Genomic DNA, 18,588 nt, shown 5'->3' with positions numbered 1-18,588 from the left:
TTCTTTGATCACAATGGAATGAAGGCAGAAATGTAAAATTATTCAACAAAATGAAAAACGTATTTGAGCTGGCTGGATTGACTTTGCAGACATGGTTTCTAGCCAGGCTGGCTCCAATTCCCTACACAACTGAATATCCTCGAATTCCTCATCCTACCGTCTGCACCTCCTGGGACTGCTGGCAGGAACCACTAAGCATGGCTTGTGTGATGCTGGATTTGCATCCTGAGTCTTCCAAAGAACAGTGGATGACCCAGATTCAGTTCCCAGGATCCACATGGTGACTCAACCATGTCCATAACTTTAGTCCTAAGGGACCTACAACCCTCCTGTGGCCTCTGCGAGCACCAGGCACGCACGTGGTACACATCCACACATGCAGTAAAACATTCACATAAAATAAATAAATATTTAAAAAGTACACCCAGGGCTGGAGAGATGGCTCTGTAGTTAAGATCGATGGCCTCTCTTCTAGAGGACCCAAGTCTGCCAGATTGCCAGCAGCCACAAGATGGCTCAAACTGTCTGTAGCTCCAGTACCAGGGAACCCAACTCCCTCTTCTGCCTCCCTGGGCACCAGGCACACATGTGGTGCATAGATAGATAGATAGGTAGATAGATATATAGATAGATAGATTGATAGATTGATAGATAGATGCAAAACCCATCCACATACATAATAAAACAATAAAAATAAAAAATACATACAAGAATCCTACATATGGCGTGCCTTCAGTGTCCCACAGGAATAGGAAGGATACATGCATTCCCACGATGACATAAGACTCAGCAAACCAAAGAACACAACCAATGCCTCAGTGACCGTCCTCAGACACCAGGCTGTGCGCAAGAAAGCAGACAGTGCAGCACATACGCCATGGTCCCATCTCGATAAAGCACAGGTGCAGGCAAAAGTCCCCAGAGACAGGAGGAGAGAGCAAAGGACGCACTGACTGGGAAGGTGATGAGAGGGAGAAGCCTGCTGGCTGCTGGCTGCTCTGCCTCTTGATCTGGGGGACCACCTTAACCGAGGCTTCATAGAGGTACTCAGCAAGCCTTCTACTGAACACTAGTTTTATACCAGTAAAAACGTAAAACAAAACCCCAAAGCCAGAGGGTGTAGTTAACATGATGGGATAAATAGCCTGAAATACTTTTATTTGGAAAGGCGTTCCCAGGACTGGAAACCAAGTGGGCAGACAAGCTGAGGACAGAAACGCAGACAGAACCGGTTCCCAGGAAGAGAGGAAACAAGCACGAGGGAGGCTATTCTCATTCTTCCCCACTCTCCCACAGGAGCCCGCCCGACCGAGAAAGAATCTCTTCCTATGCGCACACTCCTGCCTGGTGGCCTCTGCTTTTCCTCTGCGGCCACCCGGAATGCATCTCAATCTCCAGCTTCCTGTCCCCAGCTCCTCACTGTGGCTGTAGAAGCTGGAGAAGCCGTCGAGGGCATCACAGAACTCCGTGGGAAGGTGCTTCCTGGGCTGGTGCAGGTAGCACAGCGGGGAGACCGGCCAGCAGCGCGGTGACAGGACCAGGACAGAAATGGCCAGTCCTGGGTCTTCTGTAAGGAGTTCTCTTCCAATCTCCTGTGCCCTGTCTTCTTCCTAGGGAGTGAGGGGAAGCCATGAGCTCTCTCAGCCGGTCTGCATCTCCCTCTGCCACTCTCCTCCCTCGCCCTCACCTCCAGTCTCTCTAGCTTCCATTCCTCCTGCTCCCCCTGCTCCAAGAGCTGCCGGTCGAGCTGCTGGAGCTGGAAGAGGAGGAAGCCACGCTGCAGCTCCTCTGAGGTGCGCAGGCTCTGCAGCATCAGCTGGGGGAGGCGGTTGGGGAAGCAGAGGCCAATCTGCTCCAGCACGGCCCCCTCCAGCCAGCTGGAGCCCAAGCTCAGGAGCCGGTCAGCCATGTAGTACCTGCAGCACACACAGCCAGGCCAGGCCTCAGTGGGCGCCAGCATGGCCCAGCCCAGCCTTCTCCTCCAGAAGGTAAGTCTGTCACAGCTCACGTTAGTCACAGGGCCCGCCTCATCTCGCCCACCTCATGGCTGCCACCAGATCTGAACTTCCCCACGACTCTTGCCTTAACCCTCAAATTCTCCTCTCCTCTGGCCTCTAAGCCTCCTGTCCCCGACCTCTCCAGAATGTGACTCACTGATAGAAGTGCTCAAAAGTAGTGGCCAGCTCTAGGCCAGAAAGGACCATGATGGGCTCCAGGTGCCGCTGAAGCCGCCCCAGCATTTCCACCCCAGCAGCTCCACCAAGCAAAGCACCCTGGATCTGCTGGTCAATGTGCCTCGCAAACTGCTCACTTATCTGAGGACAAGAGAACGGACATGAGACAAGCCTGGAACGAGGGGCAGAGAGGGGAGTGGAAGGGTTGAGAAGGGCCGAGGAGGAGATGAACTGGACAGCCCGGGCCTGGAACCTGGAGGACTCACGTGAGCAGCAGTGAGGAAGGACTGCTGCAGCAGAGCCCCAGAGAAGCCGCTGCGCAGGGCCAGGGTGAAGGCTGCCCGAGGCCCGAACAGCTCCGAGCCGGCTCTTTGCAAGCGCTCGTAGAGATCACAGTAGCGAGTTACGAAGTCCGAGGCCCTCCAGGCTGAGGCCAGGAATCTGCTGGCCTGAAATGACAGAGGAAGAAGTGACGAAAGGAATGACTGCTTGTGCTCCATCCTACCCGCCACACTTGTGCCTGCTTACCTGTCCCTGCACCACCGCCAGCCAGCACTGGGTGATGTTCCTGAGGGTGGTGCTGGGGCGGACGGGGGCCGGGGCCAGGGCCGGGGCCGGGCTTCCGTCCTGACTCTTACTGCTCTTGCTGACTGCGGGAACAGGGAAAGGGACTGAGTGCACTCTGGTCCCTTAGTGGGCCCCGGGAAAGATCACAGCTTCAGAGGCCTAGAGAAGCAGAGGAAGGATCCGGACAGCCTCAAAGCACAGGCTGTCAGCCCGACAGGCTGCACTGGACTCACGGGGCTGCGAGGACGGCTCAGGAGAAGGCCCAGGAGGGGCTTCCACGTGGACCAGCAAGTGGCATAGACGGCGAACTTGAGAGGCAAAGGATGCTGCCTGACCCTGGCGGCTCCGCGCTTTCTCCCTGTGCTCCAGGTACTGGTCCAGCAGCCATCCCAGGGAACTCACACCCCCTGCATCTGAAAAAAGGCAGGTCAGGAATGCATGTCTGTGTGAAGTGAGGTGACAGAGAACCAAGGTGCAGGTTTAATTAGACAGAAAGGTTTGAGGGAGGCAGAGCCCTAGTCCTCCATCACCACAGCTGGCTTCAGCTAGAGCCCAGGGACATGGTGACAGGGCAGGGCTGGTGTGGAGGGGAAGATCAAATGCCAGTGTCAGGGAGCAGTCCCTGGGGTGGGAAGGAGAGAGGAACACTGAGGACACAGGCCATGAGGGACAAATGCAGGAGCCAGGAGAACCAAGAATATCAACATGGACCCCTGAGAACTGTGAGAAGCTGGGTATGGGGGAGGGAGTGGGTGGTTACCGGGAGAGGTGATGTTCTGCACCAGGGGGCTGACCAGCGCCTCCCAGCAGGTTTTGCCCAGTGCTTGGGCAGCCTCATCATCAGGGAGGAAGCGATCTGCAAAATTCTGTTCATGGCGCAAAACTCTGTTCAGTCTGGAAATAAAAAGTGTATGGCTGGATTAAAGGCAGACTCCCTCCCGCTCACTGCTCAGACTCCCACAGCAGCTCTCTGCCCCCTACTCCTTGCAGTGCCAATCCCCGACTGCTGTCCCTCCTGAGCTGCGCCCACCTAGGATAGAGCTGAAGGAGGCGCTGGCGGTCCTCTGCTATGTCCCGGCTCCATGCTTGTGCCCGAATTGTGTAGAAGAGACAAGTCCGTCGGCAGAGTTGCTCCCGGAACAATGGCCAGAAGGTGGGCTTGGGGCCCAGCACCTCCACACCCCGAACCCGAGTGTCGATGCCGCCCTGCAGCACACACACTTGTCACCTAAGCCACCTCACCGGAGCTACAGTGACCTCCAAAGCCAAGCTCCACACCTTGGGGTCCCAAGAGTTTCCTGGGACTCAGCAGATCTCCAAGCTACCCCAGAAGGAAGCCTGGCCACCGCCCTGGTGGGAGGCTGTTGGGGAGCCCGCCCACTCAGAGACCTGCCCCCTCGGGCCCCACCTGCTGACAGCGCTTTATTCGGATCTGGATGATGGGCCAGAAGCGGCTGAGGTTCTCCAGCAGTGTCACCCGGCTGGCAGAGGGCACCACATTCACCTGACAGGGTAGGAGAGAGTCACTAAAGAAGGGAGACTGGGGCTGGAGAGGGGTCTTGTCAATTACAAATGAAGAGGACCTGGGTTTAGGTCCAAGTACCCATGTCGGGTGGCTACCACCGTCTGTAATTTTAGCTCTCGGGGTCTGATGGCCTCTTTTGGTCTTTAAGGGCAGCTGACTCACATAGACACAGACATATACTTAGATATAATAAAACTAAAGTGGAACAGAGAAACAGGGCTAGGCGCCCGCTGACAACAGTCAAGACCAGCATGGCCTGTGCTCTTCCTTGCACACTGAGCCCCGCACACTCCAGGTGAGGCGAGACCTTCCCAGGAGGAACTGAGAGCCATTCCCCAGAGACGGGTCTTCCCTACAGGTCTTGAGAAAGGTGGAGGGATGGAACACACAGTAAAGGGGGTGTACAAGGGTCCCCACCGTGTTAAGTTCGGTGCTGATGCAGCCAACACTGTCACCCCCAAACACCACCACCCTGGCTGGCATGTAACTTGAATCCTCACTGGCCACAAGCAAGGTCAGCTGCCTGAGGGAAGAGAAAAAAGCCATTGAGAACCAGGCCACTTCATCCCTCCCCTCCTCCTCCTCCTCCTCCTCCTCCTCCTCCTCCTCCTCCTCCTCTTCCTTCCTCTTCTTTTCCTCCTCCTCCTGTTCCTATCCTGCCCATCTTCCCTGAACCCCCAACTTTCCCCTTTATATTTCTTCAAAGTGGTTTTATTTAAACCCCTAGATTCAATAACAAACTGATACCATTCTGTACATGTAATAGACATTCCCGTGTCATGACCAGCAGGTTCCTCAAGGCCAGCATAACACGGGACAATCATCTGTACACAGGAGCTCACCCCCTTTCTACTTCTGTCCCCTGTGGAAGAAATAGGCCACCTACCTGGTCATGGCTTCCCTCACTAACCAATGTCAACTCATGTAGACTCTGCACCTCAGTATCTCACAATCTGCTCTGCTCCCTCGGCCCTTCTTATATATTTGGTTGTGAGCCTAGCCTTTAACGGCTGAGCCATCTCTCCAGCCCTCCCTCGGCCCTTCTTTTTTTTTTTTTTTTTTTTTTTAAAGATTTATTTATTTATATATATGAGTACACTGCAGCTGTCCTCAGACACACCAGAAGAGGGCATCAGATCCCATTACAGATGGTTGTGAGCCACCATGTGGTTGCTGGGATTTGAACCAGGACCTCTGGAAGAACAGTCAGTGCTCTTAACCGCTGAGCCATCTCTCCAGCCCTCCCTCGGCCCTTCTTAACCGAGCACACCGCACACCTCCCAATTAGATCACACACACCTTCCAACAGCTTTAGCCTAGCCTCCAGCCTAATCTTCATGAACCCGAGTACCAACTGAAAAAAAACAAACTAGTTTCTTAAAGTCCTTGGATGAATCCCCAAGTTTCAGAACAAGGTTCAAAGTTCCTCACAAGGCTATAGTCTGAATCTGCCTGCTCTCCTGGCTGCCCCCTGCCACGATCTGGGCTGTGCCCTTCCTTCCACCTAACCAGCATTTTAAATCTTCCGACTCAGCATCCTGTTTCTCTCATTCTGCATGCTGCCTCTCTGCCTGAAATGCCTTTTGAGTTCTCTTACTGAGCGAAGTTTCAATTTCAAGCTTTAGTTGGTCAACAGCTCCTAGAAGGAAGCCCTCTCTGACCCTCATTGGCCCCAGGGTCCTTTCTCCTGGCACTCTCCCAGTAGGCTCTTCCTCCTCACACTGACCTGAGTGGCTTGGCTGGGCTCAGGAGAGCCTCCTACCTCAGCTCCCCAGGGAGTGGGGCCACAGCCACATCATTGCCTGGACCGTGGTGCTTTCTCTTTCTGCTGCTGTATTTCTCTGTCCCTTTCATTCCCTGCCTTGAGACAGGGTATCAATATAGAGCCCAGGCTTGAACTCTTGATCCTCCTGCCTCAGCCTCCTGAACAATGAGGTTATACACATGCACCATCAAGCCTGATTCTCTTGATTGACTTGCTAGCCTGACTGTCCAACTACAAATCCTTGTCTCTTACTGTCCCCGTACCCTCAGAGCCTCGTACAGTGCTTGGCACTGAACGAACACCGACGGTATGAGTAGGTACAGACTGTTGATCTTTAAGCACAAGACGGTGGTATGTGTATCTGTTAGGATCCAGCGATTGGGTTCAGACAGTGAGATGCCTACACAGTACAGCACAGACAGGCCAATGTGTCAGTCCTGCCTTCGCTGCACAAAACGAGTTTGAAGTGTCCCACAAAGACAGAGCTGACTAAGGCATTGTGGGACAGTGCTTGCGGGAGATAGTTTGTATGTGCACACATGCACACGAATGGCTTCGCACCTAATAAGAACACCCCGGTGCATGTGCAAGGTGATGGAGTGGGAGCCAGTGCTGCCGTTGGACTCCCAGTAGGTCTTGGGATTGCGGTCCGTCAGCTTGCTGGCCCGGTGTGGATTGGAGGACACCTCCACCTTCTCCCAGCACCTGTCTTCCTTCACTTCCACACTGGAGCCTGAGGGAGAGTGGGAAGGGGGGTGGTCACAGCAGGGTCAGAGATGAGGGAAGGTCCTGGAGAGTGGGAAGGAGAGAGCAGAGGCTGGGTGGGAGCCAGGGGCACAGCTGAGGGTACTAACCCTGGCAGAGATGCCTGAGGAACACATCAAAGAAGGGGATGTTGATGGGCTTGTAGGTTCGCCTGTGGTCTTCAATCTGGCCCAGCACCATCTGCAGCCAGAGCACAGGGCAAGGAGGGAATGTGGGGGAACCGTCAGAAGCATGCAAAGAGGAAAAGAGGCCAAGAGAGAACAAAATGCTCAACTCCTTTCTCACCAAATTCTGCCGGGACAGTTGGGGGAGGAGGAAAGCTTAGGGACATGTGCCTAGATTTGCTGCCACTGCTGCCACAAGGGGATCCCAGAGACAGACACATGAAGGGCCCATCCCTTGTTTCCGGTTCCTTTTCCTAGCTCTGTGCCTACAAGCCCCTCCTCACCTGGATACAGGCAGCCAGGAGGCTCGAGGTGAGGTTACTGTAGAGCTGGGCGTACTTCTCGCACTCCGTCACCAGGTGGCGGAGCTCCGAGGCCAGCAGGAGCTGAGTGGAGTGCTTGTCCAGGACTTTGGAGAGGGCTTCTTTGGCTCCCAGGCAGCAAAGCACTACCGCATAGTCTTTGTGCATCAGAGCCAGGCGGTGCAGGAAGCAGGTCAGCTCCTGGACAACCTGCCCAGAGCCACGCCGTGAGTTTCCAGGAAAGCAAGGACAGAGCATGTGAGGAGGGCAAGGGCTGGGTCCACTGAAGGAACAGTGGCAGAGACTGAGGAAGTCTGCAGGGCCAGGAGAGGATCAAGGAGAGTGGAAGAGTGTAACTGAAGTGCTGGGACTCAGGGTCAGCCGGTGGCACAGCTTGGGTAGTTTCACAGGCCTCTTCCTGCCAAGATCAAACTATCCCAAGAGCCGGCCTTTGTCTGACATCACTCCATGGTGCACAAACCCTGGCTCGGAGACAGCAAGGCCTCTCTGGATTGCTGAGTGACCCAGCCTTCCTCAATTTCCTCCGAAGACTGCAGCGCCCTGAGACCCTCACACCTACAAGGATCGCTGTAGAGCCTCACTAGGCAGGTGGGGCCCCAACTTCTGCCTTCCCTCCTCCAACCCCTGCCAGGGATCCGGTACCTCAGAGTCACTGCTTGGCCCATTCAGGCAGTTGAGGCAGGGCTCCAGGACCTCGTGCCAGGGGAGGACCATTGTCTCAGGATAATCCAGTAGTCGTGTCATGACCCTGGAGGGGCAGGGAACAAATAAAGCTCCAGGCCTCTCAGTCCCTGTGCACGGTGCCTGAACAGACCCTTTACCTGAGTACGGTGAGCAGCAGAGCTCTGTTGGGCCCAGGGGCATCTAGAGTCCGCAGCAACAGAAGGAAAGGCTGTGTTTCCTGCTGGAGGCGCTTGAGGAGGGGCGTCATGGCACCTTGAGGGCTGCCTTCGTGGCACAGAACACGCTCCAAGTCCAGGAAGAGTTCTGCCGACAGGTCCCCCACCAGAGATCGGATGAGTGACTCAGGGGACCCATCCTGACCCTGGGTGCTTGGGGTCTCCAGTGCTGCAGGGCAGACATACCAGAGAAAAGATGTGCATGAGAGGCATCTTATATGTCAGTCAAACCAAGAAATGGAACAATCCAGAAAACCATTCCCCTACCCCACAAACTTTCTTTCCACATTGAGAATGTCTCTGTCATAGTTTAAGTATAAGAGAGTTTCGTTTCTGGTCCCCAGCGTAGACCTAACTATATTGAAATACAGTGTAAGGGGCAGTGCTGAGTTAAGCACATCCCAGTCACCTTCCACGATCACATGCCAGCCTTTGTCACAGGACTGCGGTGATGGGGTCCTCTCCAAGCCAGCGAGTGTGGAGGCTTCAGACACACAGATCAAGATGCACGCTGCTTACTGCAGTCAGTGGCCTGTGTCTGGGTTTCCACCGATTTTTTAAAACATAAGGCATTCCTTATGACATCGATGGTCCTCCTTTTGGTCAGCAAGTTCTGCCTAACATCAGACATGCCATGGAGATGCACCCAGGTACGTCTAACACATGGGGGCTGAGGCAGGAGGGTCCCGAGTTCGAGATCAGCCTGGGCTACATAACCTCTTACATAGTACACTTCCTCCCCTGCCCCCCAAAAACCTCTGGCTTGAGCCTAAAGGTTTCACTCCCTTCCTGAAGACTCTTGTGCCCGTCATTAAGTGAGCAGAACCTAAAGCTCAGACTCCTGGTCACAGTGCAGCACACGTCAGTCGCCATGGTACCTGCTCGCTCAGGACTTCCCCAAGGCTCTGAGTAGCGACTGAGAAGCATCATGAGGATGGTGCGTGTGGTGGGCATTGGTTCTGTCCCCGGCGCTATCCCCGAGTGCCTGAACAAGGTGTCTCTCAGCTCCTGGGTTATGATCTGGTCTCCCAGAGTGTGGTGGTTACACAGAAGCAGGTTGAGTAGCAGCAGGCCATTTCTCACTGCAGAGGAGCACCTGGGAGGACGAGTGACCCAAGAAGGTGACAGTGAGTGCAACCAAGGTGGGAGACAAGCACAGCTAGGCTTGGAGGGGGCGTCAGTGGTCCCTCTGAGGACGGACTCCTGCCCATCAGGATCGAACCTTGGGCCATGGCCTCAACCCCATGACGGGAGGTCAGTTTTTCTGCTTTCCCTGGGAACCACCTACATCAACTTGGACTCTCTTCCAGTGACATTCTGAGAGGGCCACAGTGTTTGCCCGGAGAAGTAGGGTTTAGGGTGCAGCAAGGATTTAGAGTCTGGAGGGAGGATCTAACCCCTCGGTATTCAGCATCAGGACCACGGCTGCGGGTACACTGAGGAGCAAGCTCTCAGAGCCTGGACGTGTGGCAGAGTCAATGCTGGCAAAGATCTCTCTGGTCATCTGGGTATCAAACAGAGGCTGGATGGAATCTCGGCCGGTGACAAAAGTGGGCACCTCGGAGGAATTAGCAATGGCTAGCATCTTTAGTGCCTGAAAGGAAGATGCAGAGGCAGAGTTAGGCATGGACAGAGTCATCACAAGGAACACAGCACAGTGGTAGAGTTCTCATGCATCATGTGCAAGGCCCTAGGTTCAGTCCCCAGCCCCACCCCGAAGGGAAACAGGACACTACTGTCATCATTCAAGACCTCAAATCCTGGAGCAGCTGGACTGGTGACAAATGGGATGCATGAGAAATGGAAATGGAGCAGAAAGTAAAGGGACATGAGGGAGGGAGGGGGGAGGGAGGGAGGGGGGGGGGAGGGAGGGGAGAGTAGATGGGATAGGACAAGAGGGGAGTAAGGGCAGGGAAGGAAATGAAGCAAACAGAACATCCTAGGAGTGAGCAGTTCATCCACAGGCTGTTTCTCCTCACACCAAGGCCTCTGGAGTTGACATGCTGCCCTTTCAAGGTCTGCAGCTACCTTCCGAGGCTTTGCCTGAAGCCACACCCCCATCCCAGCCGACCACGCCCACCTTTCCTGAGTCCTGTCTCTGCAGCATCCTGGCATCCTCCTCTCTCTCTCTGCCTGGTCCTAACTACAGCCCTCTCTCCTTCCTCTCCTCCCTTCCTAGGCGCCCTCATCCACTCCTGTGGAAAAGTGTTTGTGATGTGGGGTCTTATTTTCTGGTATTACAGAGGCAATGAAATGAAGGGCAAACATTACACCTCCGAGGGAAGGATGTCTCTACTGTAAGGGCTGTCTCTCTGAAAGAACTGCCCGGGGATTGGAGTGGTCTAGAAGTAAGATTCAGGACAGTTAGGTGAGGCCCAGGCTCACCAAGAGAAGCATTTCCTGTGATTATCCAAGTCTATGCCAGGTAGCTAGAATCTATATACATCAAGCTGGAAACAAGAGGCTGTAAGTCTGTCCTGGGCAAGAATATGGATTTAGGATTAAATGTTATATTTTTTTGTCATGCAATTTGAGTGGATCAGAAAATATTTTTGCATGCTGGTGGCCTAGATAATGTCTGCTACTCTTGGAAGGCGCGGACCTCAAATGACACAGTAAAGGAACTGTATCTGGCCCTCCCAGGTTAGTCTGCTCTGAGTGGACATGTGGGCGTGCCCACTGCACCGTGAGAATCCACTTTCAGAAATGCTCTGGATGAGGCTCACTAGTTTCCTTCAGGGACACTGGGTTACACACAGCCAAATGCCCATTGCACACTAGCACTAGCACGGAACACTCTAGTGCAAGTGGTCAGGAAGCCAACTTCCTGCAAGTTCTCTGGACACGGCCTTCCTTCCCTGCTCTCTGGGCAAGGTGGCAGAGCAACGGCAGTGCTGTCTGCTTTACTCCAACCCAGTGTGGGGTTATTTCTGTACATGGGGATCGCAACTTCCTGCAAGTTCTCTGGACACGGCCTTCCTTCCCTGCTCTCTGGGCAAGGTGGCAGAGCAACGGCAGTGCTGTCTGCTTTACTCCAACCCAGTGTGGGGTTATTTCTGTACATGGGGATCGCTCGGCTAAAAGACAAACACACAGACAAATCCTCTGTCGTATCTACGATGCTAGTGTTTGGCCTACAACTACCTGGAATTCAAGTGAGGGACAGTGAGGGGTGTCTAAGACTAAACTCCTGCCTTTCTCCTCAAGCTGCCACTTCCTGGAGCACACTCTCAGACAGCAGCCCTCTCGTGCACCCTGCCGCTTAATTTAAACTTTAGTATCTGGTATAGGAATGGCCCCTATAGACTCATGGTATGGGTACATAGGAAGTGGCACTATTAGGAGCTATGGCCTTATGGAGAAGTATGTCACTGTGAAGGCAGGCTTTGAGGTCTCCTATGCTCAAGCTGTGCCCAGTGTGGCACGGTCTCCTGCCTCCTGTGGAGCAAGATGTAGAACTCTCAGCTCCAGCACCACGTCTGTCTGCACACTGTCATGCTTCCTGCCATGATGATAATGGACTTGTTTCCTTCTGAACCTGTGAGCCAGTCCCAATGCTTTCCTTTATGAGTTTGCTATGGTGTCTTGTCACAGAAATAAAACCCTAACTAAGACAGTGTCTGTCTGTCTAGATATCTATGTGTCTGTCTGTCTATCTTTTTTTTCATCTTTATTAACTTGAGTATGTCTTATTTACATTTCTTTTTCTTTCTCTCTTTCTTTCTTTCTTTCTTTCTTTCTTTCTTTCTTTCTTCCTCCCTCCCACCCCCCCACCCCCCCATCCCCCCAGCCCCTGGAGCTGAGGACTGAACTCAGGGCCTTGTGCTTTCTAAGCAAGCGCTCTACCACTGAGCTAAATCCCCAACCCCATATTTACATTTCAATTCTTCCCAGTTTCCGGGCCAACATCCCCCAACCCCTCCCCCTCCCCTTCTCTATGGGTGTTCCCCTCTCCATCCTCCCCCCCATTACCTCCCTCCCCCCAACAATCCCATTCACTGGGGGTTCAGTCTTGGCAGGACCCAGGGCTTCCCCTTCCACTGGTGCTCTTACTAGGCTATTCATTGCTACCCATGCAGTTGGCCCAGTCAGTCAGGGGGTAGTGGCTTAGCCCCTGGAAGCTCTGGTTGGTTGGCATTGTTGTTCATATGGGATCTCGAGCCCCTTTAAGCTCTTCCAGTCCTTTCTAAGATTCCTTCAACAGGGGTCCCTGCCTATCTTTTTTTCTAGTGTCAGCTCTCTCTTTTCACCATGTGGGTTCCAGGGACGGAACTCAGGCTGTTAGGCTTAGAAGCAGCTTTACCCACTGACCTGCTCACCAGCTCGTGAATATCATTCTTAAACACCCCTTTCTGCCTCTCTGCAGCTTGTACCCCAGCTCCAAGTCCACCCAGCTCACATTCTTTTTTTTAACATTTTATTTAATTTTTCTTTAGATTTATTTATTTTATGAGAGTACACAGTTGCTCTCTTCAGACACACCAGAAGAGGGCATCGGATCCCATGACAGATGGCTGTGAGCCACCATGTGGTTGCTGGGAATTGAACTCAGGACCTCTGGCAGAGCAGTCAGAGCTCTTAACCACTGAGCCATCTCTCTGGCCCCCAGATTGCATTCTTAAATGCTCACCGTATCTTGCCACTTCACTTTCCACAACTTGGTCTGATTCAGTACAGGAGCCCTTCGGGGTCCTCGACCATCTCCCCCCCCACCCCTCCCACCTGTCACTCATCAATCACTCATTCCGGCTCCGCCCAGTGTACTCACTGCCAGTCCCGCCTGCTGCACCAAGACAGATGTCTTGTATTCTTGCATGCAGATCAGCACAGCGTAGATGCCACCCTCCCTGGCAAAGAGCGGACGCCATTCATGCTTGGTCATGAGCAGGTAGAGGAGGCGCAGGGCCAGCACCACCACCATCTTCTCTCCCACCTGGTTGGTCAGCAAATCCACCAGGGTCTTCACGAGCTTCTCTCTGAAAAGAGAAAAGACACTGGGACTCCGCACCCCAAGAAGCATTGCCTAACTCTCCGAACACGATGCCATCTGACTCCCTGCCTAGCTGTCCATCAAGATTCAGTGTGCTCTTCTCCCCAGTGTCCTCCTGGCCTTAGTCTCACTCCTGACACACACACCCATTCTGCATTCTAACTGACCCTGCTTCCTCTTTTCAAATGAATCTCTAAATTTAATGTCATTCTAATCAAATGGCTTAAAAGTTAAAAGTAAATGGCAGGCAGATCCGGGAAGGCGGGGAAATACCTAAGTACAGTTAAGAAAACATAATGCTTCTAGTTAGCCAAGGTATATAACTGAAACTCTGCGACAAATACAGGGGAGCCTAAGAGATACGGCGATGACAAAAGCAGTAAGGGTAGATCTCAGTCAGCGAGCACAAAGGGACACTGGAAAACAGACGGTGGATCTGGGCTTGGTGGTTCATGCTGTGATCTCAGCGTTTGGGAGGGAGACAGGAGAACGGCCAAGGTCAGCCTTAAACACACTGTGACACCCTGTCTCCAAAAGCTAAAAAGTCAAAATGCAAAATAAACTAAAAACCCTCCAAGTAAACAACACGTCATCATGTTCTTGGGCTGGGGTGCGTCGTAGCCAGAGACGGGGCTCGCTTGGTGTTGTGTAAAGCGCTGGGTTCAGTCCCTAGCACCAAAGAGAGACAGGCAAATGTGTTGCCATCTCGCCTGCCATCCACCTAACGAACAGGGAGATTAGACTCTGCTTCATAAATTCCCAGTCAAAATTGAAATGAATGTAAAAACAAAACAAAAACAAACGGAAGTAATAAGTATTTTTAGAAAACCAAGAACATATTTTCCCAGAGGCTGGATGGCCCACTCAGGGAAGTGCTAGCTTTACAAACATCAAGACTTGACTCTAGATCTCCAGAACCCACATGGCAAAGCTGGTCACTGAGGAGGAAGAGACAGGAAGACCCTCGGGCTGTCGGCTGGTCAGCCAGCCTAGCCCTGTCGATGAGCTTGTGGCTGGCCAGCAGGCCTAGCAGATCCCTGAGCTCTGGCTTCAGTGAGAGACTCTGTCTCAAAAAAATAAGATGAAGAGAGACTGAGGAAGACACCCAACATTTGACCTCTGACCTCTTTGTACACATCCCCTGTACAAGTGTACAAATATACACCAAAAAGCAATAAATTTTTCTAACCCTAAAATAGATGGACTCTTTTAATTAAGATTTTATTTTTATTTTAAATTGCATGTGTGTGTGTGTGTGTGTGTGTGTGTGTGTGTGTGCACGCGCACACGTAGTCGCATATGCAAAAGTCTGGAGAGGGCTCTGAATCCTGCAGCTGGAGTTTACAGGAGGCTCTGAGCCTCCTGCTCTGGGAGCTTGGAGCTACACTGGGTCCTCTAGAACAATGTACGCTCCTAACCCTGAGCTATCTTTTCAACCAAGAATAACCTTTCTTAATAGGATAGAAGCCATAAATTGTTGAAAACTATAGCATCCTAAAAGCTTTAGCGCATTGAGACACGACATACAGAAGAGGCAAACAACAGGACCTGGAGAAAGCTGGCAAGAGAATGCTGACACGAGGGGGGAGGGAGGACTGCTGAGGGCCACGCAGGGGGAGCGGCAAATGGCTTCAACTCAGGGAATGAAGCCCACAGGTTCCCGCAGCCACATGGGTGAGCCTCAGTGGTCATAGGGATCACATGTCCTGAGGACCCCATGCTGCTGTGGAGTTCTGCTGTGCATACTGCTCTCACATCCCTCCTAATCTAAGAGTTGTCTGAAAACTCCAAGGGGGCTGCCAGCCCCTCACTGGGCAGCGTCTCTGGCACTCACAACAAACAATAGTGCTTGATCTCTTTCAGGCATTGCTGGGAGCACATCAATGATTCAGTCACCACTCTAGGAACAATCTTAGAGACGTAGATCGTCAGAAATGACCACCAGCCTTAGAAAAAATTTGGAGGGACTGGAGAGATGGCTCAGTGGTTAAGAGCACTGACTGCTCCTCCAGAGGTCCTGAGTTCAATTCCCAGCAACCACATGGTGGCTCACAACCATCTGTAATGGGATCTGATGCCCTCTTCTGGTGTCTGAAGACAGTTACAGTGTACTCACATACATAAAATAAATAAATAAATCTTTAAAAAAAACATTTGAAAAATAAAGTTGTTAGTGAAACTAGGTTGAGAGGTCTTTACTACTCTCTCTCATGTAGAAATCTTAGGACACAATGTGAAGTTCAGAAGGGCATACTCTTATTAGTTAAGCTAGGACCTTAGGGTCAGGGAACAAGAACAATGGCAGCACTGGCTGACGTGACTCTCACTGAGGCCGGACTGTGATGACAGATTTCTGACACCCATTTTCGCTCTTATATGATGTAATAAGAGTTGCTGATGGGTAGATATGCATTCTGAGGACCTAAAGTAGATTAACGACCGATTTTTATATAAAAGTTTAGATTTGTGATTCTTTTAAGATTCTTACAAGATTACTTTAAAGATAAATAATAAAATAATCAATCTTTTCTTTGTAAGGGCAAATCGCCTCCTGCCAGTAAGAGAAACGGGCGGAGACACGGCCTTGCTTCCTCACACTTTGTTAATCTATACCAAGTCGCCTAGTTACGAATGTACGTGGGTTTGGGGGAGCAATCTGTTTTCTTTACCTGTACTACGTAATGTTATTTTTTGGAAAGGTATTGGGGAACAAACACACGTTTTTCATAATCATTCACTAGAAGAAAACTAAAACGTAATCACATTGTAATTTTATACTCCTTGACAGATTTTGCTGGGATATGTAAGCTATGGAAGGAAGAATAAAGTGTGGGGGCTGGGACATGGCTCCTTCCATCCATCAACTGTGTGTGTGTGTGTGTGTGTGTGTGTGTGTGTGTATGTATGTATGTATGTATATATGCACGTGTGAAATGCTTGAAGCCTGAATGCTGGAGCTTTGCTCTAACCATTCTATGTGTGAATGTGTGTATGTCTGTCTGTAGTTCTATATGCATGTATGTGTGTATGCATGTATGTGTGTATACATGTATGTATGTGTGTATGTATGTATGCATGCATGTATGGACATATTTGTGTATATGAAGTTATTGGACTCTACCTTTTGTTTCATCCACTGTGTTCTCTCTTTCCTTCTCTTCCTCCTGGCCACAAGGAGTTAAGAGTTCATAGTTTTCCAGGAGTGCCAGCCCAGTAAATTAGGCTTTGTTCCCTCAGAGAGAAGTCTGAGGAGCTTCTCTGACCTCTGACTGCCACTGGCAGCAGCCCCTGTAGGTATCTACATCCATCTCAGTCAGTAGCTCTAAGCACTGACCCCCAAAGGCTGTCTGCCTCAGTTTACCCACCATATGGATACCAAGGCTGGTAACTGGCATGGGAGGGTCACAGTCAAGGTCAGCCAGGCAATACAGTGTGAGACTCCATCTCAAAATATAACCTTCCCCTGGGTCCTGAGAGGGAAAACAGGGACTAACAGCTTTTCACACACGGATGGACACAGGGGTGTGGCTGGGATCTCCTCAGAGAAAGAACACAAGCAGAGACGCTCTGGGGAAGAGCACAGAGGCAGAGTTCTATCTGATCTACTGCCTCAGAAGCTTCGGCAAGTGAGTATGAATTAAACAATTAAACAGAATAAATGCTCAGCTGCCTCTGCAGGCTTCACCACACCCGGGGCAGGCCAGGATCGGTTATGAATTACGTCCTCTAACTAGAACAATGCCTGTGAACACAGTAAAATGCAAGTTGAAATGTTCGCCAAAACGTTAGCACTGAGTATCTTCCGGGAGGCACTTTTAGATCTCTATCTAATTCTTCCAGCTTTCTTTTTCCTTCCTTCCTTCCTTCTGCCCTCTTCCTTCTTCCTATGTAGTCTTGACTAGCCTGGAGCTCAGTAGCCATCACCTTAGAGATCCGCCTGGCTTTGCCGTGTGCTGAGATTAAAGACATCACCACCTCTACGTCTATATTCTAACTCTGCCCTAGTTATTCTCTCATGACCATAAAAAGAAAGTGAGCATGATTTTTTTTCAAATACACAAACAAGATGTTTTAAACACAGCAAGTACTCCTAGCCACTGAGCCATCTCTATAGTCCCCAAGCAGCAATCACATATTAAACCTGTCGATGGTCTGCTCGGTCCATCTGACCACATCAATAGGAAGAGACTGGAACTTTTTTTCAATCATTTTATATGAGCTGTTTTAAAAATGAAAGTGCGGGGTTGGGGATTTAGCTCAGTGGTAGAGCACTTGCCTAGCAAGCACAAGGCCCTGGGTTCGGTCCCCAGCTCCGAAAAAATGAAAAAAAAAAACAAAAAACAAAAAACAAAAGTGCACTTGTGTAATAAAGAAATAAGATTTTTAAAAAGTTTAAAATACAAAGAAAGTAGGGAAAGAAGAAAAGGAAGAGAGAAAAAGCTCTTATTCCTCTCTTTGTTCTTTACTTTTCTGCCCTCTTCCCCTCTGTCCCTGTCCCTTCTCTCCCCATCCCCCACCTTCCCTCCCCGTGCTCATGGTCAACCTTTCCTCTCCTCTCCTCTTCTTGTCTCATTGAAGCTCTCCACGTGGGGAAAAAAAAAAAAAAGAAGAGAGAAAAAAACCTAGACAAGGTCTTACTAGCACAAGTTGGCCTCAAGCCCATAATCCTCCTCAGGATTAGATTATGCACGTGCCACCATACATGGCTTGAAAAAAATGTTTTTTAAAGAAAAAAATACTAGAGCTAAAAGGACCTAGGTTTGGAGCCTGGCTCTGGCTCTGTAAAATTCTGTTTTCTCTGAAAACTATAATAATAATATTAATAACATTGGACTAATGGCTTCGTCATTTCTGTGGTAGCTGACAGACTTAGTGAGAGCACACCCACCAACCGAGCCCACTGGTCCTCGGCCTGCCCCTCCTCCATCCCCTGCCTCTACCTATCCATTTCATTACTCCTCCCTCCCCCCATGGTCCTTACTGGCTTAGCTTCAACCCAAACCCTTCCCTCTGCAACACTGCTAACCTCAAGGATCTGTCAGGACGGACCAGAGGGTGGTCCCGCTCAGTGACCTCCTCCACCGCCTGGGAGAGGGCACCGAGCCCTGAAAGCTGCAGGTTTGTATCCAGGCTGGAGATCTGCACAGTGGCCAAGACGGCTGCCACATGCTGATCCAGGGAGCTGCGTGGACCGGGACCCCGCAAGGTTCTGGCCATTTCTGCAATTAGTGAGGGAAAAGCAGGAGCTAAAACAGTTGTCGTTCCTCTAGGCTGCAAGGTTTTAAAAGTCATGGCATCAACGGTATTCACTGCTGCAGCTCAGCGTTGATTTACAGCTTTTCCAACGGTACACGAAGGATTAGTCACACACGCAAGATGGAGATGCCTGGGAAACAGACTCTCCTCTTCCAAAGAG

At 51.2% G+C, this 18,588-nt stretch overlaps 1 protein-coding gene across 1 annotated transcript in view; it reads right to left on the bottom strand.

Annotated features, from left to right (window-relative positions):
* Cul9 (cullin 9) overlaps nucleotides 1–18,588 on the bottom strand; it is a 39,974-nt gene that overhangs the window by 15,995 nt on the left and 5,391 nt on the right. Inside the window, exons 7-25 of the mRNA XM_032900625.1 lie at nucleotides 18,199–18,391; nucleotides 12,951–13,158; nucleotides 9,580–9,776; nucleotides 9,061–9,278; nucleotides 8,105–8,351; nucleotides 7,926–8,031; nucleotides 7,245–7,472; nucleotides 6,886–6,976; nucleotides 6,593–6,764; nucleotides 4,684–4,789; nucleotides 4,150–4,245; nucleotides 3,772–3,947; nucleotides 3,502–3,635; nucleotides 2,975–3,154; nucleotides 2,703–2,824; nucleotides 2,441–2,623; nucleotides 2,155–2,315; nucleotides 1,688–1,916; nucleotides 1,421–1,610 (exon numbers count right to left, since the gene is read on the bottom strand). Coding sequence (XP_032756516.1) covers nucleotides 1,421–1,610; nucleotides 1,688–1,916; nucleotides 2,155–2,315; nucleotides 2,441–2,623; nucleotides 2,703–2,824; nucleotides 2,975–3,154; nucleotides 3,502–3,635; nucleotides 3,772–3,947; nucleotides 4,150–4,245; nucleotides 4,684–4,789; nucleotides 6,593–6,764; nucleotides 6,886–6,976; nucleotides 7,245–7,472; nucleotides 7,926–8,031; nucleotides 8,105–8,351; nucleotides 9,061–9,278; nucleotides 9,580–9,776; nucleotides 12,951–13,158; nucleotides 18,199–18,391 — 3,237 coding nt within the window. The remainder of the gene's footprint in view (nucleotides 1–1,420; nucleotides 1,611–1,687; nucleotides 1,917–2,154; nucleotides 2,316–2,440; nucleotides 2,624–2,702; nucleotides 2,825–2,974; nucleotides 3,155–3,501; nucleotides 3,636–3,771; nucleotides 3,948–4,149; nucleotides 4,246–4,683; nucleotides 4,790–6,592; nucleotides 6,765–6,885; nucleotides 6,977–7,244; nucleotides 7,473–7,925; nucleotides 8,032–8,104; nucleotides 8,352–9,060; nucleotides 9,279–9,579; nucleotides 9,777–12,950; nucleotides 13,159–18,198; nucleotides 18,392–18,588) is intronic.

This window comes from Rattus rattus, chromosome 4 (assembly GCF_011064425.1).
Source record: "Rattus rattus isolate New Zealand chromosome 4, Rrattus_CSIRO_v1, whole genome shotgun sequence".
NCBI lineage: Eukaryota > Metazoa > Chordata > Mammalia > Rodentia > Muridae > Rattus > Rattus rattus.
The sequence above is the reverse complement of the archived record's forward strand: the minus strand, read 5'-3'. Positions and strand labels throughout refer to the sequence as shown.